The sequence below is a fragment of the Aulonocara stuartgranti genome (genome assembly GCF_965226115.1).
Source record: "Aulonocara stuartgranti genome assembly, chromosome: 3".
In the NCBI taxonomy this organism is placed as follows: domain Eukaryota; kingdom Metazoa; phylum Chordata; class Actinopteri; order Cichliformes; family Cichlidae; genus Aulonocara; species Aulonocara stuartgranti.
Genome location: NC_138941.1, coordinates 26,899,447 through 26,926,631, shown reverse-complemented (window position 1 = coordinate 26,926,631; position 27,185 = coordinate 26,899,447). Strand labels below are relative to the sequence as shown.

Here is a 27,185-nt window from a genome sequence, read left to right as displayed (position 1 = left end):
GTCAACACACCTGAATCAGATGATTAGTTCATTACCAGGCCTCTGGAGGACTTCAAGACATGTTGAGGAGGTAATGTAGCCATTTAAATGAGCTGTGTTGGATCAAGGACACATCTAAAACCTGTAGGACACCGATTCTTGAAGCCTGAAGTCCCCCGCAACCCCTGCTTTATGGAAATCTTTCCTCAAGATCTTGGGCGCTGATGTTTGGCGATCTTCCAGTTTATCCCAAAGGTGGGGGGTGCAGCTGATTGGATGGAGGGTTCTGTGCAGGCTGGTCAAAGTTCTTCCACAACAAACTGATAATGTGATAAAGCTGGAATGTGTCTTTCCCAAACTGTTGGCAAAAAGGTGTTTAAAACACCACTGCGTTATTAAATCATTTTCTCTAACTGGAACGAGTTAAAAAGAACAAAAACACAAGTGCACTACAGTTTTGGGGACTATACCAGCTGTTGACAAAGTCTATTGCTGTTTTGTGTTATTTTTTTCTTCCATGCTTTTGCATCATATTTGACATTTTTTGTATGTCGTCTTAAGAATCTGACTAGGTAAGTAAACCATGAGTCAACTGCAGTTGTGGAACAGCTCAACATCTTGCTGTTGGAGTCTGCTGAGTTGGCCACCATTTGTTTTGTTGTCTTTTGGTGGGAGTGATTTTTAATTTTTAAAAAATTGTATGTTATTTTTTAAGTTTTCCAACTGCATTGCAACATATTGCCTAACACAAATATTTGGCCCACGTAGAAAGCTACGATACAGATCAGTGAGTTAAAAAAAGCAGATGTTTGCTTTTGTGAAAATCGTTTTCTGTATTTCTTATCCTCGTCCCAGAAATCCTCGCTTTCTAGTGTGTTTTGGTATCTGCTGCTAACAAAGAAGCTTTCTTTTCAAAGAGACACGAGACACTGGAGGTGATATTGGACAGGGGGGAAGGGGGTGGGGGTATGTATGAATATTATTACACTCTAGCAGGTCAAGGCCCCCAGCTTTTATGGGATGCTTTTACTGACAGATGACATTGCAAGAGGCTACAGTACATACCAATAAAATTAGATTGCTCTGGATTGAATTAAAGCAGACCTTGGAAGGGCTGATTTATTGATGGGATGCTGCTTGTAAAATAGTCTTGCTGGATTCTGTCTCTGCACCATACTGTAACACGAGGTGGATTGAGGGACCTTGCCTGCTTGCCCGATCTCGAGGATTTCGGAGGCAGTGTGGCTGCTAACTATCGTCAATGTGGAACCACTGCTGGGAATCACAGGTTCATTATGATATTGATTGTGCCATTTGAATTCGGTGGCGACCCATGTGGCGCAAGCTACACAGTGCATATCTGCAGAGTAGCAGCTTGATATGTATGTATCCTCTTGTTCCAGCTTATCCAGAGGACAGCTATTGTTAGTTCTGCTCACCCTTGGTTACAGCAGAGTATCTTTTGTCAGTCGCTCGGCACGCTGGCTGCACAAAGGCTTGTGGATTACCAGCGACAGGCCGGCTTTCCAGCGATTGAGCATATTCATGTGGCCGTAATGTGTCAGAAGCCTCATCCGTGAATTATCATATTACCCACTAGTGATCATAGGGTTGCCATGGCCACTGTGTCTATCATTGTGTCAGTGGTCCTCACTGGGCTGTAGCCATGGTAACAATGTCTGTAACAGAGGTTTGGTACAAATAAAGCTCTTCAGATGTGAAATGTATGAGTGGAGCCCCAGAGAGTGGAAGGGTGGCACACGCACACTTTCCCAGCGCAAATATTCATGGAAAAACGACTCTGCACACCTTCACAGGAGCACGTGTGCACACAGTTGTATCAAAAACGGGCAAACAAAGACCGAGGAATAATTTTCACCCCCCCTCTCCACCTGCTATTTCCAAATAAACCTGCCTCCAGAAGAAGAAAGATGTGCACAGAGATAGAAAGGGGGGGATAAGGTGGAAGGTGGAGGGGAGAAGGAGTAATAATTTCTAAGTAAGATGCCTGCCAGACAAAAGAAAGTGAATAAGCAATGAGGAAGGGGCATGGCCACAAAAGAGAGGAAGAAAAAGAGGGGTCGCTAACTGCAAGTAAGGGGGAGGACGGCTAGGTAAGGTGACAGAGGAAAGGAGTGAGCGGGCAGACAATGCGGCAAACAAAGGAAGGAGTCTCTGAGTCTTTCTGTTCTCTCTCCCCTCTGCCCTAATCTTCCCTGTGCTCCGTCCCCACCTCCAGGAGACACCTTTGTGTTTGAGTGACACGGTGTCAGCAGGCGCAGCGGGTCGCCTCCTTTCATTCGCTGCCTCTCTCCATCTATGTGACTTGCTTGTTCCTATAGCGCCGTCACCATGGTGATGGGTTATTATGGCCATCCTGCCAGGCGGCCATGTTGTTGAAAGAAGACAGGCACAGGTGGTAGAGTTCCCACAGCCAGCTAAATAAATGGAGAACGTGAATACACTTGAGTTAGCGCTAAAAGCTTTGGCTGATTTATCAATTAGACATTAATTGATCGTAGTTTTGATAGTGGAAGGTTTGTTTTAGTCTTTAATTTTAATATTTGAAACAATCTGAGCACTGCAGGGTAAAATGTGCTATAGAAATGAACTATTTAAGAAGGGAGGCGTTCAGCTGCGTAAGTATCAGGGTTTGGTCTGAGGATAAATTGAATCTGTCTGCGCTAGGTTTGGGTGATATGTTTTTGCCCAATTTGCCAATCTGACATTGCCTCTCCAACAACTGGTGACTACATATATGTTTGAAGAGTTGTGTGTGCAACTGGTGCTTTGCTTCATGGTATTTAATATTGACCAGGTCTACACAGGACTTCATATGCTAGTCTCTATCTCAATTCAGCAAAAAGAATGGAGACTTCAATTTAGCCATGAGTTTTCATGGAAGCAGATCACTCAGTTAGTATAAAAAAAGCACGGTGAGCTGATTATCTCCTGTCAGGCCATGGAAGATTATTAATTTGGGTTATGATTATCATTTTTTACTCAATGTCCAATCACAGTGAGGGGAGGAAGGCGAATTCTATACCAACCAAACGTCACATCCTGCTTGTAACAGTGCTGAATAAGATTGAAGGATATGTTAATGTCACTGTTGAGTGGGTCTACCGCTGCCTCCATGTGCCTGAAAAGCACTTACTAGATGGGCCAAACACATGCTTCGGTATACACATCCCCTCAGTGGAAATGTAGCAATGGAATAGACCAGGATTTATATGGCAGTTTTCCTGTCTTACTGATGACCCAAAGTGCTTTAGACGACAAGACGTTTCATCTCTTGCATCACATACATTTTGTGCTGGCAAAACTTTTGAAGAACCAAAAAAAGACATAAAAATACTTATTATATTTCAGTGGCATGTGATGGGGATACATGAGGTGAGTAATAACAAACACACAGTGTTATTTCAGTATCTTAAACACTGATGTGGGTTCAGAAATACACAACAGGTGCTTCCCTGCTTATTGTTTGAAAGAAATAAGTAGTTTTAAAGAATCACCATAGACTCACATGTGAGTATATTTTATTGACCTAACAAAGAGACAATTAATAAATACATTGAATAAATATATTTATTTAATGTAATTAAAAATTCTTGCCATTCATCGCATATAGAGTAAATTAAAATGTATGTAGGCTACATAGTCTGAGTATTTTTACACGGTGCGGTAGGGCTTTAAAACCTCATATATCCAAATCAGTTTTTCAGGAAGAAAAAACAAATATGATCACAGAGCGACACACACACAGCTACATGTACGCTATATACAGCAAACAGCGAGAGGGTGAGCCAGTGCGACTCCTATGGCTGCAACTTTGTCCTGAAACAATGATGTCATCCTCCATCACACTTCACAGCTCGGTGTCTGTGGACCTCGCCGTCTCTTTGTTCTCCCGCTCCTGCATCTCATTTTCGGCAGCCCCTCCATAGCACCAACGCATCGGCCACACACGGCGGCGATATGGAATTAGAGAGATAACAGAATCAATTTAGAGGGGATTGATTAATGGCGAACAGAGAGGGAGTGAGGGCTGAAACAGAGAAATAATGAGAGCCCAGCATAGCCGTCTGGCTATTAATTGAATAGGTGGAGGGAGGATGAGGTCATTGAAAAATGTTTTTTCAGGAAAATGGGTGTACCAAGCACGAGGGAGGGTTTCATCAGACACAGATGCACATACGCGGGTGCGCTCGTAGACGCGTTTGTACAGAAAACTTTTTTTGGGCAGTTACTTTACACGTCAGCTGTTGCTATGGTGACGCAAGTCCGTGATCCAGCCGAGGCGGGGGATTGGCTGGAGGAGAGCGAAGGAGAGGAAGGCAGGGGGACTTTGTCGGAGGGGTACGGGGAGGGGGCCGGACACAAAGATAATTAGATCGATGCATAACAATCCATACAAATGGCTTTTTATTTAATAGCATCTAATTCAATGAGACTGAATGCCACCAGTCAAGCCTTTGCCAGAACTGTGGATTGCATGGCATCACTTCCAGCTTTGTCTCATATCCCACTGAGGTGAAGCAAACGTGTGTTTAAAAGGTGCAAACAAGTTTTGACAGTCGCCACCTAACAGCAGAATGTGCGGCACTTTCAGAAATGGGGGACGTATAAGGAGCACACTCGCTAAAAATAGCTCTGAACGTCTTTGCACGCATAAACCTTTTCGGTGATTTTCAAATGGATGGTTCATTACCTTGCTATTAAAACACCATTGCGTGGTGCGAGAGGTGCTCCCGGGGGAAACTGCTGTAGTAGTTCACACTGTGGCAATGTGTGGCCATGCTTTTGGTGAGTCACCCGACGAGGCAGCATGCGCTCGCCTTTGGCTTTGTGTGTGCATTGACAAGCAGAGGTTGGTGTCTCAGTGTCTGCAAGGGGCTGTTGTCCTTAGCCCCAGATTAATCCTAATCCCTTTCCAAACTTTGGCTAGGGCTGTACTTAATCCCAGACCAAACCGAGACCTATTCCCAGCGGAGATGAAGATGCGCCGCTGGCTTGATGGTTTACGCCAAGCTGTGGTGTGATCCATGTTCAGGAAACCGCCTGTGTGTCAATTATATGGTTGGGGTTTTGAGTGGTTGTGTTTATGTGTGTGTTGACAGGAAATGGTTTGCCCATGTGGCGAAGGTTAGGTCATCCTTGCAGCCTATTTGTGTGCGGGCGCGTGCGTGTCTGCAAGCATCCCTTTGTGACCGTAGTTTGTGTGGGGACAGGGTGCTCGGAGTCTCCCGGTGGTGTCTTGGGGATCGGTGACTCAAAGAAATCAGGACACACTCTAAATTTGTCACTGCAGCATAACCCACATAATGAGAGAATACAAGCTCTCTTGCATGCACTCTCCTGTCTTTCCTTCACTCTGGCTACTCGCCGCTTGTAGATTTCCTTCTTTAAACACACAGAGACGAGCACATACACTCATGTTGACAAGTGTTAACTGTGTAATATGGAAATCAGAAGGCGATGAGCACATGTTTAAATGAGTCAATGTTTTCAGTCTTCAGCCTTTGCATGGGTGTTTTCTCTGCAGATTGTGTAGCCTCCACTCAGGAGTATTCAGTTTGGATTATGTTTTTGGTTTACTGAGGGAATACCTTCAGCTACCGTAGCAGAGGTGGTGGAAGGAAGGATTTACTTGCCCTCAGGCTACTGTCGAGGTTGCGGGGTAGTTTAAACCCAGATAAACTCTCTTTACACCATGTATAACTGAGAAAGGCTTGTCACGCTTTTTAAGACGCTATAAATCCACACTCCGCATCCCAGTAATTAGCTTTAGAAAAGTGCAACTTTCATTTAATTGGGGTGCATGCAGGAAAATTAAAGGACAAATCTACCATCAAAAATCTGCCATCGACAGTGATCTTTTTTTGTAATGGCAGGCAATATCCAAGCTAATTCTTCCTTTTCTACCTTAATCACCTCTGCATTAATGTTTTATTTACATTAACTGCTCAAGGCACACTGGATCTTTACACACTGTACCATCTCATTAGATCTGGCGTATGAGAAACAGATTCCAGCCACTCCTTTGATTTATCTTGTGCAAAGAGAGCATGCCACACCAACGCACTGCAATCAGCATTTCTTTATTTCCAATGGAAACGAAGACGTTGTTCATAATGACAATCCCACTGAGACTTATTATCCCTGCTGTGTTTTGTGTGTTTCGGCAATAGACTGTACAGACTTTTTTATGAAATCTCCTGAAGTATTGATGGCAGTATTTTGGTTGCTGTCAGGTAGTCTTTTTTTCCTGGAGCCAAATGTAAATATATTTGGACAATAGGGCCGCCACAAACGATTATTTTGATAGTCGACTAGTCACCGATTATTTTTGCGATTAGTCGACTAATCAGATCATGCATCCATTGGACGTAAAACGTACAAATAAAATACTGAAAAAAGCCAAACAATAACATTTTAAGTTATGTATATATCATGTTTAACCTGAGTAGTGAAAGACAGCGGTGGGTTTGAAAACGATTTGCCAGGTGTCCGGTGTTCTCACTGGCTCTAGTGAGCCTAGAACCCCGGCTAGCTATCGAGCTAGTGGGTAACAGACGTCTCCGAAAACGTCGGAGCGCTTTTGAAAATATGTGGTGTCTTGATAAACTGAGCAGATATTTGAGGTTTACACAGCTACATTCTCGCCTGAAAATACGTTAAACGTTTATTTTGTCACCCAGAAAGAATAATAAGAGTAACATTAAAACTAACTAGCTGCCACCATTGTTGGAAACTGAGCAGGGCCGCGCTGGGCCACCCTATGAATTCTGGGATAGGTTGGGCCACGAAGTATACATCCGACCCATCCTTCAAATCTGGAGAAATGAAGGGCGCATTTGTCGGAGTCTTCGAATTTGGACAGCCTTCGTCGTGTCGCTGTAACGTAATTGGCCTACAAATGTGGGCAGAGGAGGATGTGGTTCCTGAATTTGGACACAGCTACGATACCGGACACAGCTTCTTCTTCTTCAGGGGCTTAACAGCAGCTGGCATCCTTGTACATGCAGTGCTGCCATTTTTCTGTTTCAGTCCGTTATTACACTCTAGGATATCTAAGAGCATCTAGCTCAGTCTGCATCTTTTGGTACTCTTTTGGCTGTGTGGCTACACTCCAGACATAGATACCTATTTGAGACTTTTACTCACCAGAATTAAAGCAGACTTTTTCAGCAAATAGATCTATTGCACAAGAAATTCAGCTGACTAATTCCATTTTGGAACATGTATACAAAAGCTGGATGTAACCACTGTTACACTGATTTTACTCGCTGATTCTTTTGTGAAGCCCAGATCTTTTATTGGCTTTTCTTAAACGTCTTGGTTTTTTCAAACCGGATATGATGTGAATCCGACTGTGAAGCTGGGGAACGCCCTGTTCTCATTGCTTAAGAACTTGCAAATTGCAATCAGCATACCCTAGTTTATCCATAGGCCTTTGTACTAGTACAAGCCTTTTAGCAATGTAAGGAGTCTATAACTGTAGCCCATTAGTGATAATGCAGGTTTTCAGAACCTGGAAGCTACATCCATCTTTTATATACCGTCAGTGTTTTAGAACCAGCCTCCTGATGGGAGGAACTGCGGGCACTTAATTTTTCAGGTTCATTTTTCACTCGCAGTGTCTTCTGCTTGGTTTGAGCACATTGATTTGACTGTGCAGCTTGCAACTTTGCTTGATTTTTAAATCACAGCAATGAAAACCCGTTAGAAAACAAACAGATCTAAAAAGAACATTAATCTGGCATTGCGTGCACGGGAGTATGTAACATAAGTTTTTTTCCAACGAAGCTGCACCCACTTCAATCAGTCAGGCAGCATACAGAGAAAAACATGGATACGAATCTTTAATAATGCAAATAACACAAACGTGTTTTCGTGTGTGTTAATGAGGAATCTGTTGCTTACGGTAAGAGGATATTGAAGGATGATTTCCGGCCCTTTAAGAATTGATGTTCTTTTAGTTTCAAAACAGACAGATGTAGATTCTAGTTTGATTGTTGATTTGTCAGCGTTAGACAGCAATCACAAGTTCCTTATTTATCTCAACACAGTGAGTCAGGCTTGTATTGAGTGCCCATTAGGAGGATCATGTAGCTTTGGACTAATGTGCTTGCTCACTACTGAGAGATGACTTTTCATTATTCTTAGTTAAAAGCCTTTAATTAAGAACATTTTACTCCCTTCTTCTCATGGCCACTCACTTTTGCTCTGTCATCTTTTTTTAATCTTAATTCATCGATTTAGTTCTTTGGGGTCCTCAGGGAGCAGATTAAGGACTAGAATATGTTTTTTGGGGCAACACACTGAATTATTCTTGGTATGCATGCTGCAAAGCTCCATCTGCATCCAGTTCCCTTTTCACCGTGTATCCTTGCACACCTCCTTTATCTTCAGAATATTAATGTGCTGCACTGTCAGGAGCCATTGTTGTGATTGGTACAGAAATCTTTTTGCATGACTGGGTTCTTTTGTATTATCAGGCATATTGAACCTCTGCAGATCACACCAAATATGACATGATGGGGAGAGAGTGCATGTCTGTGTTTGTGAAAGGGATGGGGAATGCGAGAGATGGGCACTGAGGGTCATGATGGGGAGGCAGGAGGTGGGGTGCGGAGGCATATGGCAGTTGTTAAAAAAAGTGAGAGAGATGGAAACCTTTGGAAAAGCGCTGGAGGGCTCAAAGAGAGTGTGAGGGAATGAGTGAGAAAGAGGGTGTAAGGGAAACAGAAGGGCAAAACAAGTGATAAAAAAAAATGGCGTGGACAAGTGAGAAGAAGAGATGGAAATGGCAGAAGGTGAAGAAAAAAGGAGTGAGGGGAAAAAGCGAGAGGAGAGAGAGAGATGGGTGAATGGGGGGATGAGAAAGAGAGGGAGAGAGAAAGTGCTAGAGGGCTGATATTTAATGTGATAAATGAGTTGTGACAGTCCGCCTCAAACCCCCTTCCAACCAGCAAAGGAGAAGCAACACAGAAATAGAAAGCATTATGGGTAAAAGGATATATACGGCGTTATGTATGTAGATAGAAAGAGAGAGGTGTGTACACACTGTAGGAAAGGAGAGGTGGAGGAAGCAAAAGGACAGTTATAGACAGAATTATAGATGTACAAAGTGAAGGAGGCGAGTGGGGATGCATACATATACACCAAAAGCAGGGAGTGACGCGAAGCAATTTGGGTAAAGGACGTACAACGTTACAGAGAGAGAACAGAAGAAGAGAGGCAATGACAAAGGAGGAGGAGGAAGGTGGGGGCTGGGGGGGGGGTGTACAATGCAGCAGTGGGTTAATGATCTACAGTACGAGATTCTTCGAAATAACAAGTGGGAGAGAGGGAAAAAATGGAGGCGAGAGACCGAATGGAAAGACTGAAGATTTGAAGCAAATCTTGCAGCGGCTGTCTCTCGTGTATCGTACGTGCACCATGTCTTCAGGGGACACCTAATTACAACTCGTCATCGTACTGCATGAAACAGTGGCTGAAGCCCCCCCCCCCACACACACACACACACACACACACACACACACACACGTTTTCCTCATGGTGGTAGTGGGCTACAAACTGGAGTGAGAGAGTGTGGTAGACAATGACAGCCACTGTAGTTTTGGTTGGGGAGTGGAAGCCTGGGAGATGACTCATAGGCAGGAATGAAGAAGGGAGAAACAAGAGGGAAACGAGAGGGAGGATCGGGGAGTTTTGGAGAAATAAAAGTCAGGAGTGAGGGAGAAAAGGGGGTGTGAGACACCCTATGGCTGAAGTTGTCAGTTTGATCTCCTCTCGTGAGTGAGCGTTGACTGCCTCTTCCACTTCATTCTTTCTCTTTCTTTCTTCTCCAGTTCTGCTCTGATTTGCTCTTTTCTGACACCCCTGTCTCACCACGCTGTTCTTTACTGCCCTGCACTTAATGCCCACGAGCCACTGTGTGATCAAACGTGGTAATTATGGCCTTCCGTTGCTGCTGGGAGAATAAAGTTTGAATCAATTAGCCATAAAAGGTATAGGCCGATACACTTGAACGAATGATTTTTACTTAAGCTTCTCTTTAGAGTGTACACATAAAAATATCTTATAATTCCATAACTTATCCCTCTGTTTTCTCCACCAGTTTGGACAGCGAGATTCTCTCAGGAGCCAGCAGACCAGTCGGTGGTGCGGGGCCAGAGGGTGATCCTGTCCTGTGTTGTATTCAACTATTCTGGCATTGTTCAGTGGACCAAAGATGGCTTGGCTCTGGGCATTGGAGAGGACCTCCGAGGTGAGACATCATACAGCCTCCCGAGGCCCTTCTTTCACTCAGTTAAGCATGTGACTAAGATTGTTTTATTATTAAAGCTGATTCTGATATCTTTGGATCGCAGCAGCTCTCGGGCTACGTTTCATGCTGCGTCTTTAGAGAAGCAGAAATTTTGATAGTGTCTGGACTTTTTCCCCCCCCTGATTCTCCATTCATGAGGTGTCTGGCCTACAATATTTACAGTACACATGGGTAAAGTTGTACTGTGCTATGGCACCGAGCTAAAAGTGGGACTGCAGAAGGCATCATGGTGCTACAATTGTTTAGTTTCTTTTTGTTTTGTTTGTGTGACTTTTTCCGACAATCAGCAAAAATTGGAAATGCACAAACCAAAGTACATGCAAGGCAAACGGGATGACTGAATTCCACCTTAATGAGAGCTTCTGCACCTGCCACAAAGTCCGAGTAGTAGGGCAGTTATTGGAATAGCTTGATAGCATGTTGAAAGGCTATAGAAATAGTGCAGTGATTTGCTCTTAAAGTTTGGAGGTTTTATTAAAAGTTCTTTAAAGCCATGTGAGTCTCAGCTGTGCTTTGGGCTAAATGTGATCATCAGCACAAAACTACCGTCTATGATGGCCTCACAAAATAAAATAGTTAGCAAGACAAAGTTGCTAGAAGCCTGGCTCCAACATCATGGCCTTGAAAGGGTTTTTCAATTGGACTGGTTAACACTGAGGACTGCCACTGATATTTGTTTTTGTAATGAATTAATCTGCAGAGTACTTTCTTGATAGGGTAATGAATCGCTTTGTCTAAAAGTAAACTGGTAATAATTTCCATAACCCAATGCCACATATTCACATGGTTTTAGTTGACCAACAGTAACCACCAAACATCATCCATTCAGTGTGATGCTGTGTATGCTAAAGAAAAACAGTTAGACTTTCACCGGGTCTATGCTGTGGCATGGTAGAAACATTGTTGCTTTTGTTTCTCTTGTGGACTTTGAGAGTTTTGTTAATAAAGCCACATTGTGAATGATACACTCTTGCTCAGTGTTACTAAAGCCTGTCTCATTGTAACTGTGGTATCTACTGGTTACTAAGTGTTTTTGCTGGAGAAAATGTTGGTTACAGGTGTGCCTGCGCGAGTTTCCCACAGCGATAAAAGAGGATACTGTCATATTAAAAAAAAGACACAGATGTCGCATCACTTACTGTTTATTACACTCACAAATATCCTTTTTGATAAAGTTAAGGCTGGACCAAGTATAGGCTGATAGGGGCTCATTTCATTGTTGGGCTGTTCTCCAGAATCCTGCGAGTGTCTTTGCATTATAATTCAAAGCACCTTGAGGTGATTTGTTGTGATTTGGTGCTGTATAAATACACCAGAATTGAATTGGAATCAGATTGTTGTGGCACACTGTGTACATCATTCAGCTTATGATATTTTTAGCCATTTCCTCCACATATCTTCAGTTTTTTTGATGGGAATTTCTAAACTCCCTTGGGCAGGTTTTGTAGACACCCTTCATTTTGACTAAGGAACATCACCACCTCTGTATTATTAGCAGTGGGTGACACTGATTAGCTGCCTGCTGATTTTTATTGAAAGGGCGATTCATCGCTATATACGTAACCCTCCTTCTGTTATGAAGCTCTCTGCCTGTACTGTTTCCATTTTTACCTCACATGATTCCTAGTCTGATTTTGCCTGACTTGGGCAAAACTCGGGGGCAAATGATGCATCTCATCGCTTGTTTCTAACATTGTCAGAACTGCACTGATTAGCCCAAAGGGACTAATGCTGGGGCTGTGCAATTACTGGTCTAAACAAGTGGGTACATTTTTAACTGATTGGTCCAGAGGGGCACTGCATCATCTGTCTCATGTTGTTGCCTTGCATTTGTTGTTATTGTTTTTCTGCAGATGTTGTCAATTTATAGTGTACACATTTTTTTCTGCTTGGCTCTGGATTACTTTTGTTTCACCATTTATTCCTCTCCTCTCCTCTCCTCTCCTCTCCTCTCCTCTCCTCTCCTCTGTCATCTTATTCCTTTGTGACCTTCCCATCTAAGATCCCTTGTTCCTTTCTTTCTCCTTTGCTCTCCTTCTTTCAGCTGCCACTGTTGCACTGAGGCCTCTCTCATATTCTTCTTTTAACTTGTCGGGCTCGTCTCTCCTTAGCTTGACACACTCTTATTTCATCCCCTCCTCTTTCTGTCATCCTTTCTGTCATTTCTTTCTCCTTCGGCCTGTCCTTGTCTGTCCTGCCTTTTCCTCATTCCTCCTTACTTTAGTTGATTCATATTATTACTGTAACAGTCTAGTGCCTAAAGCTTGAAAAACAAACCCCCCCCCAAAAAACAAAAACGTGAATGAACACTGGCCACTTAGTGCACACATACTCTCACTGTGTGTGTGTTGTTTGTGTATGGAGCACTGTCCCTCTGCCCCCCACCACCATCCCTGCTTCTCTGGGCTTTTCATACGCTTTCTCGCCCTCAACATTTCACATGCAAATGCACGCATATACAAGGCACACGCATGCACAAATGCATGCAGAAAGAAGGACGCGCAAGGTTAGGCGAGCTGCAAGGCTCAGTTCAGAGGCTGCACATGCAAACGGCAGCAGAGATCTATTTTTTCACATGTGAACTACGTCTGGGCAGCAAACATGAATTCTGCACCATGGACTAGAGTCGATGTGAGTCCTCTAAAACGTTGCTGTCATAATGCATTCATCTTTTCCCCCTGCTGGGTAAAGAGAGCAGGGATGCCACCTAATGGTGAGAATGTATAGTGTATTGTCACACAACTGGGTTGTATGCTGGATGGGGGAAGGGAAGATTACAAGGCTGTGTCTCGTGTGTGTGTTTTACTGTGCATGCGCATCGTGAAACTAAGTGAATGCATGCTTGTTTTTTTTTAAATCAGTCACGTCATGTGGCCGTGCTTTGCTCTGTTGTCCTTTACGCTGATGGTTAAAAGGTCCAATTTCTACCTCACGTATGACACATATCTGATGATTGAAATCTGCGTGAACTTCAGCAAGCTGCAAGATATTGCAGAATATGTTGGGCCCTTGAAGCATGTGACTATGGGTAGTTAGTATTTGAAGGTTCAAATATAAAAGATGAATAAAATAAAAAAACATAAGCACACAAGACAACATTGATACGTGGGAATAGATTTGAGACTACAGCTAAAATGTCAACATAAGAGTGGAAATACAGATTAAAAATGTCCCTGTTGCTTGTCTTTTTATTGTTTTCAGATGTGCCGGAACCCTAAACAGATATACAAAGCAAGCAATAATATAATATGCACTCTTTGTTTGTTGTGAAGCTATATCCTTGGTTTGTGTATGTGTGTTCCCAGCCTGGCCCAGGTACCGTGTGCTGCGGGTCCAGGAGTTGGGCCAGTACAACCTGGAAATTCTGTCAGCTGATCTGTCCGATGACTCCCTGTATGAGTGCCAGGCGCCAGATGCTGCCCTGAGGTCCAGAAGGGCCAAACTCACTGTCCTCAGTATGTTTGTGTGCATCTGTGTCTTTGCACATGACTATGGGATGCACGCGAGACGGTGTTTGATTCTAACTGCGCTCTTTTTCTGCTGCAGTCCCCCCAGACGACCCAGTGATTGATGGGGGTCCGGAGGTACTGCTGAATGCAGGGGAGTCCTACAACCTGAGCTGTGTGTCTCGAGGGGCAAAGCCGCCCTCCATGATCGAGTGGCTCAAAGATGGTCTACCTGTGGAGGGGGCTAACAGCATCACTGTAAACCTAAAAAGACAAACCCACACATGAGCCTAGAAATACTGAACACACATACACAGTATCTGCAGTTCTAACACTCCTATATGTGCGTATCTCTCTCTGTCTTCCTATCCTCCAATCATCAGGAAGTGCTTCCAGACAGGAAGCGGGTGACCACACGGAGCGATCTGCCTATCCAGCCGGTTGACACCGATACTGGGAGGAACTACAGCTGTGTGGCCACCAATCTGGCTGTTCCCACTGGCAAAAGCACAACCGTCACTCTTAACGTGCACCGTAAGCAGTGATTTTCTTAATACAGACAAGTTAGCAAACTGAGAAGAAAAATAATGTATTCCACATCTCATTCAGATTCCTTGACTGAAAGATAAATACATATATTAACAGCAAATATTTACTACAGAGACAAACACAAATATAATGACTGTTCCCCCTGCTACTTTTATTATTATTATTTTTATGACAAAAAAGAACAAGCATCATAATTTTGAATGTATACCATCTGCCACCAGATAAAAGCTTTTATAGCAGCTATTAAGTAATGCGCGGCAGCCATTTTGCATCAGCCTGTCCTCCAGATTGCTGCATGCATTAGATGTGCTAGGGCCTGGTCTTATGTGAGTCTCTTTTGCTCTCTCTCTCCTCCAGATTCACCAATAGTGACCTTGTCCATTGAGCCTCGCTCTGTCCTAGAAGGGGACAGAGTCACTTTCACCTGCCAGGCTCACGCCAACCCTCCTATCATGGGCTACAGGTCGGCTTCATTCTCATTTTCAGCATGCTTCTTAAAGTAGCTGCTACAAAGTCAAAGTGACAGATTTTAGTTTCAAACTAAGTTATGGTTTCTTTTAAATCCACTCCGTGTACTCAGGGAAACAATTTTAGGTTTCAATTCATGTCACACATGCTACTCATCTTTGTGTTTTTCTGGGTTTTTTTAGTACATCTAACGCACTGTATTAAATCCTAGATGGGCTAAGGGCGGCGTGGTGCTGCAGGGTGCCAGGGAAAGCGTGTTCACCACCAAGGCCGACCACTCCTTCTTCACCGAGCCGGTTTCATGTCTTGTTTTCAATGCTGTGGGAAAAACCAACGTCAGCATCTTGGTGGACGTTCACTGTGAGTCACACTGTAGTCATCTCACTATGTTCAATAAGTTGCGGCCCACTTCACTCACTACGGTCCAGAGTCAGAGGGATAAAACACACCGTTGTTGTGTTTCTTTTTCTCCGAGTAGCTTTTCCCCTTTTAGTCCTACTGCATTATTACTCTCTCTCTCTTTCAATCTCTGTCTCCAGTCGGTCCAATCCTGCTGGTGGAGCCACAGCCAAAAACAGTAGATGTTGACTCTGATGTGACCCTCAACTGCAAATGGGCTGGAAACCCTCCGCTCACACTCACCTGGTTCAAAAAGGGTTCAAACATGGTAAGAAGCTAAGAGCCCACGCTTTGCACATTTTCCTCTGTACTTGTGCTCACACTGTTTTTACAGGTCACACTTTCTTCCCAAGTGTTTACAAAAGCGCCCGGTCATCGAAAAGCATTATGTTATATTTTCAAACACCATCTTTTATATTTATAACTTACATGAAACTAGGTTTTGATTTGTTGTCTATAGTAATATGATTCCAATTTAGTAACTCTATCCTAATCTATAATCAGCAAAAGGTATTAATAATATTTAATATTTCAATTATGTCAATAAAGTTATTTTCAATTTGAATTTTAGAAAATCTGTTTGTTGACAAATGTCTGGTTAACTATTAGTAACTTGTCGCTCACATCTATTGTATTTCCCCCCCAAAAATGGTAAATTTAGTTGGTGTTTGCAAATAATAACCTGTATGTAAAAAATGAGTGTAGTGATCATGACATCACTCACTGGTTTACAAAGTACCATTTTTTTATGGAGGATCGGGAGATGATGATTTCATGATTTAATATTGACTTGTGGAAAAAACTATGAGCTAGAAAATAAGACATTAATACAATAATTCATTATCTGATCATTTCATGGACAATAAAAATGGGAATTATAGATAAATATTTCTAAATTAACTATTAATCTATCAATAAATACTTCAAATAGAAAAAGGATTTACAGAAAAAATCTCAATAAACTCTCAATAGGAAACCTCATTTAACCTCATGTAGTTAATAAGCTATTGGATTAGCTGCTCCAGTTAGCATTTAAGTAAATGTTTGTGCTTGTTTAAGGAGACTTAACCTCGTGTATGACTGAGCCTGTATAAGAAGTATGCAAAGGGACACTGCAGTGAAATGATCCTCTAAGTGTGCTCTGGTGAACTCAGCCTGACCACCTGTTATAAATAACGTGCTAACATGGCTAACCGTAGCATCACTTTTAGCCTCATGTTAGCTTTTGAAAATATTACTAGCACTAGCTAGCTATCGTTTTTAGTAAGCTAATTTGCTTTTCACAAACAAAAAGCCTGTCACATTTACACACAGTGTTAGAGCAATCACTGAAACATACAACCTTTAAAATAATTATTAAAATGCTCTCATCAGTCCAGATATTACCACATAACGTTCTGATGCTTAAAAGACTTTAGACAGGGTGATTACAATGACAGAACAGCAGTTCAGTCATTTCTTTTATTATTGATATTCAACAAAGTATGAAACACTGAATTATGAAAGTGCAGGAAAGCCAAGGACACGTGATTTCTGATAGACGGATCATAAATGGCCCAGCATTTTTCAAAGAATGCAAGCTGTCCAATTGTATGTTGGTATTGTTTCTGGAAATTGCACAGTTGGATTGATCAGTTCTGCAGAGCAGGGCATGGTACAGCTCAGGGATGAAAACTCTGTCTGTTCATCATCTACCTGAAATTGAGTTATTCATTATTTTGTCTGTTCCTATATCTTGTGCTGCTCAACAGAGCTGTAGACAGGTATAGACTTCTGGCTGATCTTGATGAGTGGTTGTTGCACAGAGGATGCAAAACACTGATGTTTGTCTCCTCGCCAGGATTAAGCCATCCCTCAGCTTTAAGGTGAAGGAAAGTGGCATAGAAGAGATTCAAGGAAATATTCAAATACGTTCCTCAGCAGCTGCTGATGAATTCTAAAAAGAAAGAGTCAAAAATACTTGCAGGTCACTTTCACCATTCACTTAACAGTGACATCCAACTGCTGATACATTTGAATAACTCTGATGTATAAAAGAAGATTTGGCAGATTTTTCATGGGTGCAACCCACATACACAACTCTGCTGCTCAACCGACAAATGCATTTTCTTTACAAATGTGGCACAATTTAAGGGAAAATAAACAGGCTTTCAAATGGTTTGAGATTTACTGACAATAAGCAAATCTACCAAACTCATACATCAGATGTGGTGTGATTTTGCAGGACTTACGGTATGTTATTAAACCTTTGATGGCTAGGTGTACAGTGCTCCTTAAATGGTTTTCATTGCTTAGATTTGTGTCAAAGTGTCTGCACTTGTGTAAGTAAGACAAATGAACTGAAATCAATAGCATCATCTTTAGCCTTTCTCTTGATAGAGCGCAGCAATACAAGGACTGACAGACATAATCGCCCTGTCAAGTCTTTTAAGGTTTCAAGTATCAGAAAATTATGTGTTAACATCTGGACTGATGAGCCCGTGTCTACTGCCATTTTTGTTTTACACACAATTCCTCTTTTTAAATAGCATTTTTGAAAATCAATTTTTTACACTGTAAATTTGAAATGTTTTTTTATTGAGAGTTATTTTTGTTCTGTAAATCCTTTTTTCTATTTGAAGTATTTATTAATGGGATAATAGTTAATTTAGAAGTATTTATATTTCTTATATATTCTTTCTTAAATATCTATAATTCCTCCTTTGGATGTTGATTAAATTACTGTCTAAATAAATAAAATAAACATCACAAAATGCTTTATTTGATCTCTGAGTCTTCTGGACCTCCATATTTTTGGCCAACACCCTGCTTCTTTTTTTGTTTTCTTCTTTTTTGAGTTTAAAATGATCTGAGATCTAAGCCATTATAGAGGGAACCCTATTCTAACCTTTGCAGAAAGGTAAAGCAGGCATTTATGGAATGAATTTTGGTGTGTGTCACTTTGACTCTTTATTTGCCAAAACTTTAACACAAGCTTTTAATAAAAGCAAAAATAATGCTTCTGTTTTGCCTAGGGTTAGAGTTATGGTGGGCACCAATGACAGCTCAGATCTCAGAGGCTCAACATGGGGCTCTTTGAGGATTGACTTGCGTCTGGAACCAGCCTCTAATGGTTATTCGGCACACTGCAGTTTCTGGCTTTATATCTGACTGAATTTTTGAGGATCAGCAGTTACCTCTTTGTGCTGTTGCTACCATAAGTGTAGCAACAGCACACTTATGGTACACTGTTTGGTTAGCAATAAGGCTGTTTATGTTAGCTGCGGTGACTTACAGTGGGGAAGAGACCATCACTAAGACAGTAAAAGAAATGGGCTTGTTACATGTCTTTGTTTGGAAACTGTGGTCTGCCTTGGCCAAAAACCACATCTGTATAATCAAACTCGTTCAGGTGTTTTTCTTTCTACATGCTTACATATTTAGACATAATTTAACATGGCTAATTTTCAGATGGATTTGGTTGCTAAGCGTCTTCAAAACCTTTGTGATAGGTTAAAATTGGATGTGCATGTTTGCATTGTTGGCAATTTAGAGTCAGAGTGGAAGAACATGTATACTTAAATACTATCTACGATGGGATCTTTTGAGATAATACACATGGACCTTTTTTCTCCCTATACACTGTACATGTGGACCTTTATTCTGTTTATTCCTTGCTGCAGTTTTGCAGATGCCTTGTTTATATTTCTTTTTTCACTCCCCCACAGGTTCTGAGTAACAGCAATCAGCTGTTTCTGAAGTCGGTAAGCCAGGCAGATGCTGGCCAGTATGTATGCAAGGCTATCGTCCCACGGATTGGAGTAGGAGAGACTGAGGTCACGCTCACAGTCAACGGTCAGCAAACATCAACACAGTTTAATGTGTCACTGCTTGTAAACGAAAATGTTGTACTTTCGAAAAGGTCAGCGTCTCTGTAATTGAAAGAAAAAAGAATTGCTATATGTCTAAAGTGGTGGGCACTTGTTTTTGACCATCCTACACCTCCTTTTGAACAGGTCCGTAAGGTCAACAGTTAAAAAAAGAAACGAGTGATAAGCTTGGGTTTAGCGGTTTTTAGTAGTTTCTTTTACATTTTTGTTAAATGCATCCACATGTTCTCTCCCTGCAGGCCCACCCATCATTTCCAGTGATCCAGTCCAGTATGCCGGGAGAGGGGAGAGAGGAGAGGTGAAATGCTACATAGCTAGTACACCTCCTCCAGATAAGATAGTAAGTGAAAGGAAATGTGACTCATTTGTGGCAAAAAAAAAACGAAGATAATTTTTTCTACATTTTAGTCCAGACCGAGAAAAACGCCAAACCAGGAGAAGCTTTGGTCACAGAGACAACAAGGTTGTGCCTTTTAGTCCGACAGCAGTATCTATTTTATGGTTACTGTACCTTCCTTTTCGTAAATGGTTCTTTTCCTGCATGGCGAATGCTTTTAGGCACCGACACTGTCCCCTTTTCTATTTGAGTGGTGACTCACCCTTAAACTCTCCTAGAATGTTCTTCCATCCCATCACATAAACAAACCAACACTAAGCCGGCCCGCTTTTAGCTCTGCGTCAGAAATCGTCCTGGATGCTTTCCCTGCTTGGTTGTATCACAGAAACGCAGCAGTAGTAGCTCCGCGGCTCCCCCGCCTCTGTGACTGATCCATCCTGACTTGCGTTGCACGCTTCTAATGCAAGTGGCGGTGGTTTGGGCAGAGAAAGATTTATAAAATATAAAAGACTGGGGAAGAACAGTTGTCCCAGTAAACGCCACAGCCAAGAGAATCTCCTTCTCTCGAATAAGTGGGCAGATTATGGAAACATGTGGGCTTATGTATAATTAACTCACCTTAGCGCAGTACTTCAGTGCTGAATAATACAGCTGCTTTTAGTGGCTTTAAGGTTGGAGGGTGTGCAAGATTCTCACCAGCTCATTCATCTATTACTGTCATGTCATTCTACAATGTTAGTGTGACACATTATAGCCAGTTGGCATTTTTGAAAAGAAATATCTTAACAGCTACGATCACCCTGTTGTGTTGAGAAAAGCAAATATTTAAACAGCGGTAATTTCAATTTTTTTATTCATGTTTGAAAAACTGAAAATGTAGTGTGGTGATAGCACAAATCATTAAACTGCCAGTTACTTAGATCTTCTGCATTTATTAGCCATACTGTGAACACTTTTATGTAACCAGTTCTGTTTCAGGTACCCTTTAATGTGCTTGAATACAGCACATTAATATGTATTTGTGCACAAATGCATAACTGGAAGCATTTGACTTGACTGTGATTTGATAGCTGGGGTGGGAATCATAAAGTAAGTCATAATAATATCCTCATATGTTTCCCATGGTAACGACGGTATCACAGGACAACTCCTGCTATAATGGTTGCAAGAGTAGGACTCGTCACAGTATTTATGTAACTTTATTATGGAGTGAAATGAAGTAGTGACTCCTGCACGGCTACAAAAAAATCATGACATTAGTGCAAAACACAGTGTGATGTTTTTTTCTATACTGAGCAGGTCTTACACAGCTTTCCTGACTACAATGAATCTGCTCTTGAAGCCTTTTAATTGAATCTGATTTAGTCTAACGGGGTTTGTGCGTGCGCGTCAGGTGTGGGCGTGGAAGGAAAACGTGTGGGAGAAGGAGAAGGGGACGCTGCTGGAGAGGTACACAGTGGAGCAGAGCAAACTGTCATCTGAGGGCGGTGGCGTCCTCTCCACCCTCACCATCAACAACGTGATGGAGTCCGACTTCCTGTCCACTTACAACTGCACGGCCTGGAACTCCTTCGGCCCGGGCACCATGATCATCACGCTGGAGGAGACCGGTGTGTTTCACATATATTTATAGAACATTTTTCAGTGTTCTGGAGAAAATCTCAATGAAATGACCATCTAGTGGGAAGGAGAAGTGAACACAATTATTCAGAAGTTTCACAAGGAAAGAAGACAATGATTAGAGTATGAGTTTAAAACAAAATATGCACATAAATCATAGTAAAAGCTGATTGTGTGTATGCATATAGCGACTAAAAGATGTTTCCTGCTTATATATTAAATTTTACATGTCTTGTTATGTAGCTTCATAAAATATTTGTTCCATTAAAGCCTTGCTGCTGCAGCGAAGAGCAGACATCTGTAACTCACTGTTCCTCTCTCTCACCCTCTCATTACAGAGGAGGTTCCAGTGGGGCTAATAGCTGGTGGGACCGTGGGCTCTACCATCCTCTTGTTCATATTCCTGCTGGTCCTCGTTCTCATTTTCTACCGGCAACGCAAAGGCAGTGAGTCGTACTCTCCATATGCTTTCACGTACATTATAAAGAAAATCTGCAAATCCATTGTTTCCCATGCCTTTTAAGGGAGCATCGCAGATTAAATGCTTCATTTAATGCCAAAAAACGGGCAGCAAACCAGAGAAAATCAAACACCTACGACTTCCTCTCCCACCGTATGGATGCAGGTCCCCTCTGAACTTGTTCCCTTCAGCTCACGAAAACACACCGACTGACAAGCGTGTGTCAAGCTGCATTCAACCTCGCCGTGTTTTGCTTCCAGGTCGGCGCGGGGTCACGCTGGGTAAGCCCGACATCAAGGTAGAAACGATAAACAAGGAGACCCACAGCTTAGAGGAGGACTCCGGCAGCGTGTCCACAGCTTCGCGCATGGTCAAGGCCATGTACTCGGTGAGAAGCGGCAGGGTGTGTGCGTCTGTGTGTGTGTGTTTGGGTTGGATACTGTTTACACAGCCTGTAGTTGTAGAAAAAAACCCTCAGATTAACTCGGTAACCTCTTCCTGCACCACACTGTGGCTTTTGACTAAAGAAAAACACCATGTTTTTTCCCTTTTAATCTCCCCTTTTTAACACTTTCAATCCCATTTTCTCTTCTCCTGTCACACTCTGTCGCCTCCTTCCCTTTTCCTGTCTCCTCCTTGTTTTTGTTTTTTTGTTTTGTTTTGTTGTTTGACGGTTTAGTTTCTCCCCTCTGTGTCCTTCTCTCCTTCCAATCAGCCCTTTAAAGATGACATAGAGCTCAAGTCTGACCTCCGCAGTGACACCCTGGACACCCGCCAGGAGTATGACCTCAAGGTGAGATCACACAGATGCCAGAAACATTTGCGTATGTCAGTTCAGGAATGAGTGTTCTTCAAAACGTTGGAAAAAAGTATGATTTCTGAAGCCAGATTTTTCCTTTGGGCTAATCGTCTTTTCAGCAGAGATGTGTTCTGCCTCATTTGCTGGTGGTATGCTGGGAATAGTGTAAGTGCTGTACTCAGTATCTGTGAGAATGTTAGAGTAGGATATTTAAGATCAAATTTTTTCAGTGCAGCTGGCCTTAATTGCTGGAGCTCTTTTGGTCTTTTCTGCCTTTCCCTCTCAGTCCAACTGTGATGTAACTCTTCCCTCTGATTACATAGCGAGCTGGCTGCAGAGTCATTACAAGACAAAACACAGAAGAAGACAAAAACTCCATAAATTGGAAAGAAATGTTTAAAAGAACAAACCAGGTTCAAGCACACTCTGCCTATTTAGCTGGCATGAATCATTTACACATTTTGACACTGTGGGGTTGGGCTAAGGTGATGAATGAATTTTCACGCAAACAGCTGCCAAAATGTTCTTCTGAACTCCCCGCGCCCCCACCCTCCACCCACCATGAATATTTTGTGAGGGCAAACAAACCACCCCACTAGCTGAAGTGCTGCCTCGGATCACTTTGAAGAAACAGAGACATGAATCCGCCCCAGGAGGTTGTTAGATCACCCCGACAACTGCCTCAGCCAGACTGCTTTTTCAAAAAATTTTGTTCTTCCTGCTGCCTGAAGCAGCAAAACAGTGAAGCAAAGTTGGGTGGGAGAGAAGTCTGAAAGATAATGAAATTGCAGAAACATGTTAGATTGAGCTGAAGAGCAAATTGCGATGTAGTGAGCAAGGAAAGCATCGTTTCATTTTTAACGCAGGCATCCTGGGGTCAGCCCTGCGTGTTGTCCTGCTGCTCATGGACGCTTAAATTCAGCAAGAATCAGAATTTCTTCTTATTGTTAACTTGACTAATCTGGTCTCCTGGGATACAAAATACACAATAAGAATACCTGCCAAATAAAAGCCCAAATTCTGTATATACACTGGAAAGTTGATATCTCTGTGAGCTGCTAACAGCAGTTAAAAACATCCAGATATAGACGGTGGAGAGATAATAGCACTAAAGCTACTAAACCTTTAAAAAAATGATTCTTATGTGTTGTCTTTTTTGGCAAATGAAACTTAAAATATAAGCACATGGAGGTGAGAGAGAGTCTGTAAACATAACTGTAGAATAATGTACAAATTATACAGTTATTTGCAGTTTTATCATCGGTTCATTTTTGACAAATCATTGATATTTCATTTTTAAATGGCCCAGTTATCGTCAGTTTTTTAGGACACCGTTAGTGTAATGTGCATTTTCTTGTTATTTTATATTTGAGTGAAATTCATAACAATAAAACAAACGGTGAAACTCGTGTGTTTCTGTTAGCAAATATTTGAACTGAAACTAATGAGATATACTCAGTGTACTCTTACATGCTATCCTCTTCCTTTCTATAATAATTTTGACCACTGGTTAAATATTGGTTACACATTTTTATGTGCATAATTTCCAGCTTTTCATTAAAATTATTACGCATGCAAATAAAAGTCTAAATGTAAAAACTGACAAGCAGGGTGACACGATGTCACGGTTCTCTCAGCTGTCGGGTTTGATAGGGCCGTGCTGCAGATGAATCATGCAGGGTGCTTTAGCCTTGAGTGTCATTTTTGAAGACTCCCAAGAAATCGATTTGCACTCATTTCTGCAAAGGACTCGAGCAGCTGAGTCACGATTAAGGAGCAAACTGGCCACACAGCACGATTTTAATGAATCTTCACCTTGATGTTAAACAGCTTAAAACTTGCGGTTAGCCCTGACCTCTGACCTTCCACGACTACAGAAAAGTCTCTGAGAGAACAGAAAGGAACATGATTTACTACAGAGACCTTTGAACTTTGCTAAATTGTTAAAAAATCATTAAAAATAAACTCTCTGAACTCTTTTTACTCATTCTTTCTTTTGTTTCCTGCTGTCTTGTTTCTCTCTTCAGGACCCCACCAATGGCTATTACAATGTGCGAGCCTCCACCCACGATGAAGTCCGTCCTGCCTCCCATTCCACCATGCACTACTCTGACTACCGCTCCCCCACGGGAACACCAGGGGGAGCTGCATCTATCAGCAGCAGCACCGGTGGCTCAGGTGCCACAGCCAGCGGAGGAGCCCCAGGGCCCCCTGGCCCCCTCACGTCACCCGGACGCCCACAAGCCTGCTACGACCCGCGACCGCCTTCCAGACTGTCCCACATCAGCTACGCCCAGTTCAACACCTTCACCCGCGGGGGCCAGAGCCAGCAGCCCCCGGCTAACCCTGCCCCTGCCACCAGTGAATTCCCTGGAGACTGCAGCCTCTTGGACTCCACTTCCCAGCTGGCCTACGACAACTATGGATACCCCTCGCACTACCAGACCTACCGAATGGGTTTTGCACCATCCAGCTTGGCTCCTCTGGAAGCCGGCCCGTCTTATGAGATGTACGGGGTAGGATCTGGGGTGGGCAGCCCTGGGGTTGGGGTTGGCCCAGGAGGCCCAGCTCCCTCGGGATCAGAGACTGGACTAGGAAAGTACGGCAGCTCCACTCGCTTCTCCTACACCTCACAACACTCTGACTACTCCCACAGCCGGCACACACAGCGGATGCAGACTCACGTGTGAGACAAGAGATGCATACCCGCCTCACAGTCTTAGCTGCGCATGAGGAAGCATCTTATAAATAGAGTCACACCTGAAAACACTCAGTCACAAATTGACATGCACACATTATCACACACTAACATGAACACACCCTACTAAACACAAACACAACTACAGAAGACAAAAAAAACATGACACACACACACACAGGCACAAAGTCAGACAACCATGCCCGTGAGACGGGGGTAGGGGAAACAAGCAAGGAGCGAGCAAAAGAGAGGGTGGATAGGAAGGAGCTTAATGAGACAGGGAAGGGAAATTCCACAGTCTGGAATTCCCTCACTCCCGATGCGTTTGTAAATCTGAGCTCTGAAAGAGCGGACGGTGCAAGTCACAATCAAGATGGGTAATGAGAGCAAGAACCCGAGAGAGGACAAGAGATCGCTGATCTTTGGAGCCCATAGCCTTTGCTGTGAACTGACGTTGTAAAATGATGAGAGAGCGTCTTAAAAGCAAACTGAAAAACATAGTACAAACTGATCGGAAGAAACCTCAACCAGTGGAAGTCATTCCTGGCCGTCATTTTAACTTTCCTTTTTGCTGGTTGACTTATTCAGTGATCATAGAGCACATATACATAGTAGCCCAGCGCGCCCTTGTGTACAGTGGCACTTGGCCGTCATGCCTGTCAGGCAGGGTAGGAGACTGTTGGGCTGGGGAGGGGCGGGGGGGCTCGGGGGGGTTGTCGTCATTTTGCACTGCATCAACAGTATTCATGCTTAGACGTCTTAGACATCTATATCTGTGTTATGTCTTCTTTTTATTTGCACACAAGACTAGAGCTTTGTATTCTATTTTTTAACATTACAGAATTATTTTTGTCAGTGTAAAAACATGTAATGTGTACGTACGGACCAAAACTTTGAACGAGAGCGCACGTAGCTCGGGCCTGAGGGAAATCCACTGAGACAAGAGTGCCAACAGAAGAGCCTGAATTCAGGTTGTGTTTCACATCAGAAGGCTGTATCAGTGTATAAAAGAAACCTAGTGCCAAGTGTTCATGTTGTTCTTCACCTTAGACCATGTATATGCAGTAGAAGCTCCTACTATTGGCGGCTGTTGCTTTACAAACCAGGCTTGGGGGCCTTGAGTCATTCCCAGACAGTTTTTTGTAGGTTGGAGCCTTTATCTCCGAGCTCCGAACTACAAGCCTGGTGCAGACGGAGAGAGAAAACACAGATGTTGGGTTTAGAGTGGCCTTATAGAGGAACATGTCATACATTTCCATTTTTGAATCATTCCTCATCGTCCGTCTGCCAAAAATGGCCAGAGGAGAATGTGTAAGGAGAGGTTTAATGAAGGCTTGTCCACAATATTGACATGTAGTAGTGTATGACTGTGAGCGTGTGGGCGTGCGAGTGTGTGTGTGTGTGTGTGTGTGTGTGTGTGTGTGTGTGTGTGTGAGAGAGCGAGAGAGAGAAGGATCAAGGGGGAGTGCGTGGGCGTAGGCGCGCACATCGATTTGTACAGCGTGTTTGTATAGATGCGTGAATGACTGCGCGTGTACGGGAAGCATACTTTAAATACGCGGCGCCCCAATCGGAGCGCTCGCGTCACTATTGTATGCACTTGCGTGTGTGCATGTCTGTGTCTAAAAGTGTGTGGGTGTGTGTGTGTGTGTTTAAAGTATACGTCCATATCATTTCTCTCACAATCCTGTTACAGTACTTTTATACCTCTGGTAGGACTGTATCCTGTATTATTGTGTCTTTGAATTTAGAAAAATCCAATGTTTATCTTATTGTACTGTTCTTCGTAGCAGAGAAAACTGTTCAAAAGATGTACAACGAACGTTATCAAACTCTCATTTTTTAATTTCATTACCTTCAATATTTTTTAAAAATGGTATGTAATTATTTTTCCACAGTATTACATAAATAAAAGCACTGTTTTTTATAAAGTGTGGCATTTGTCATCTTTGAGTAGGTGGAGATTTTTTTTAACATGCACTGCTGGAGCTTCAATTCTTCATTGGAGAGTCCATTATAAGTCTGTAGTATGTTTATAGATGGCAGTACAAAGTGTTTTAGAAAAATAATAATAAACTTTTAATACTTTATCTAATTTTGGGGTCCTAATTTTGGCTGGTTTTGTAAAAACATTGAGTAAGTTCAATAGCCTGTGATTCTTTTTACCTTCCACTGCTGTTTTATATCCAATGTACCTGCTAGAGGTTACCAGCATGGGGGTA

General features: G+C 42.6%; 1 protein-coding gene across 2 annotated transcripts in view; it reads left to right on the top strand.

The window, feature by feature from the left end:
- kirrel1a (kirre like nephrin family adhesion molecule 1a) overlaps positions 1–26,894 on the top strand; it is a 32,597-nt gene extending 5,703 nt beyond the window's left edge. Inside the window, exons 2-15 of one of the 2 annotated variants that reach the window (XM_082525874.1) lie at positions 10,109–10,258; positions 13,624–13,773; positions 13,865–14,022; positions 14,148–14,298; positions 14,671–14,776; positions 14,993–15,141; positions 15,321–15,448; positions 18,888–19,014; positions 19,289–19,389; positions 20,780–20,996; positions 21,345–21,452; positions 21,727–21,854; positions 22,182–22,259; positions 24,293–26,894. In XM_082525874.1, coding sequence (XP_082382000.1) covers positions 10,109–10,258; positions 13,624–13,773; positions 13,865–14,022; positions 14,148–14,298; positions 14,671–14,776; positions 14,993–15,141; positions 15,321–15,448; positions 18,888–19,014; positions 19,289–19,389; positions 20,780–20,996; positions 21,345–21,452; positions 21,727–21,854; positions 22,182–22,259; positions 24,293–24,955 — 2,414 coding nt within the window. In that variant the 3' untranslated portion in view covers positions 24,956–26,894. Of the gene's footprint in view, positions 1–10,108; positions 10,259–13,623; positions 13,774–13,864; positions 14,023–14,147; positions 14,299–14,670; positions 14,777–14,992; positions 15,142–15,320; positions 15,449–18,887; positions 19,015–19,288; positions 19,390–20,779; positions 20,997–21,344; positions 21,453–21,726; positions 21,855–22,145; positions 22,260–24,292 lie in introns of both variants that reach the window. The other variant, XM_082525873.1, reaches the window with a different exon arrangement.
- The last annotated feature ends 291 nt before the right edge of the window (positions 26,895–27,185 follow it).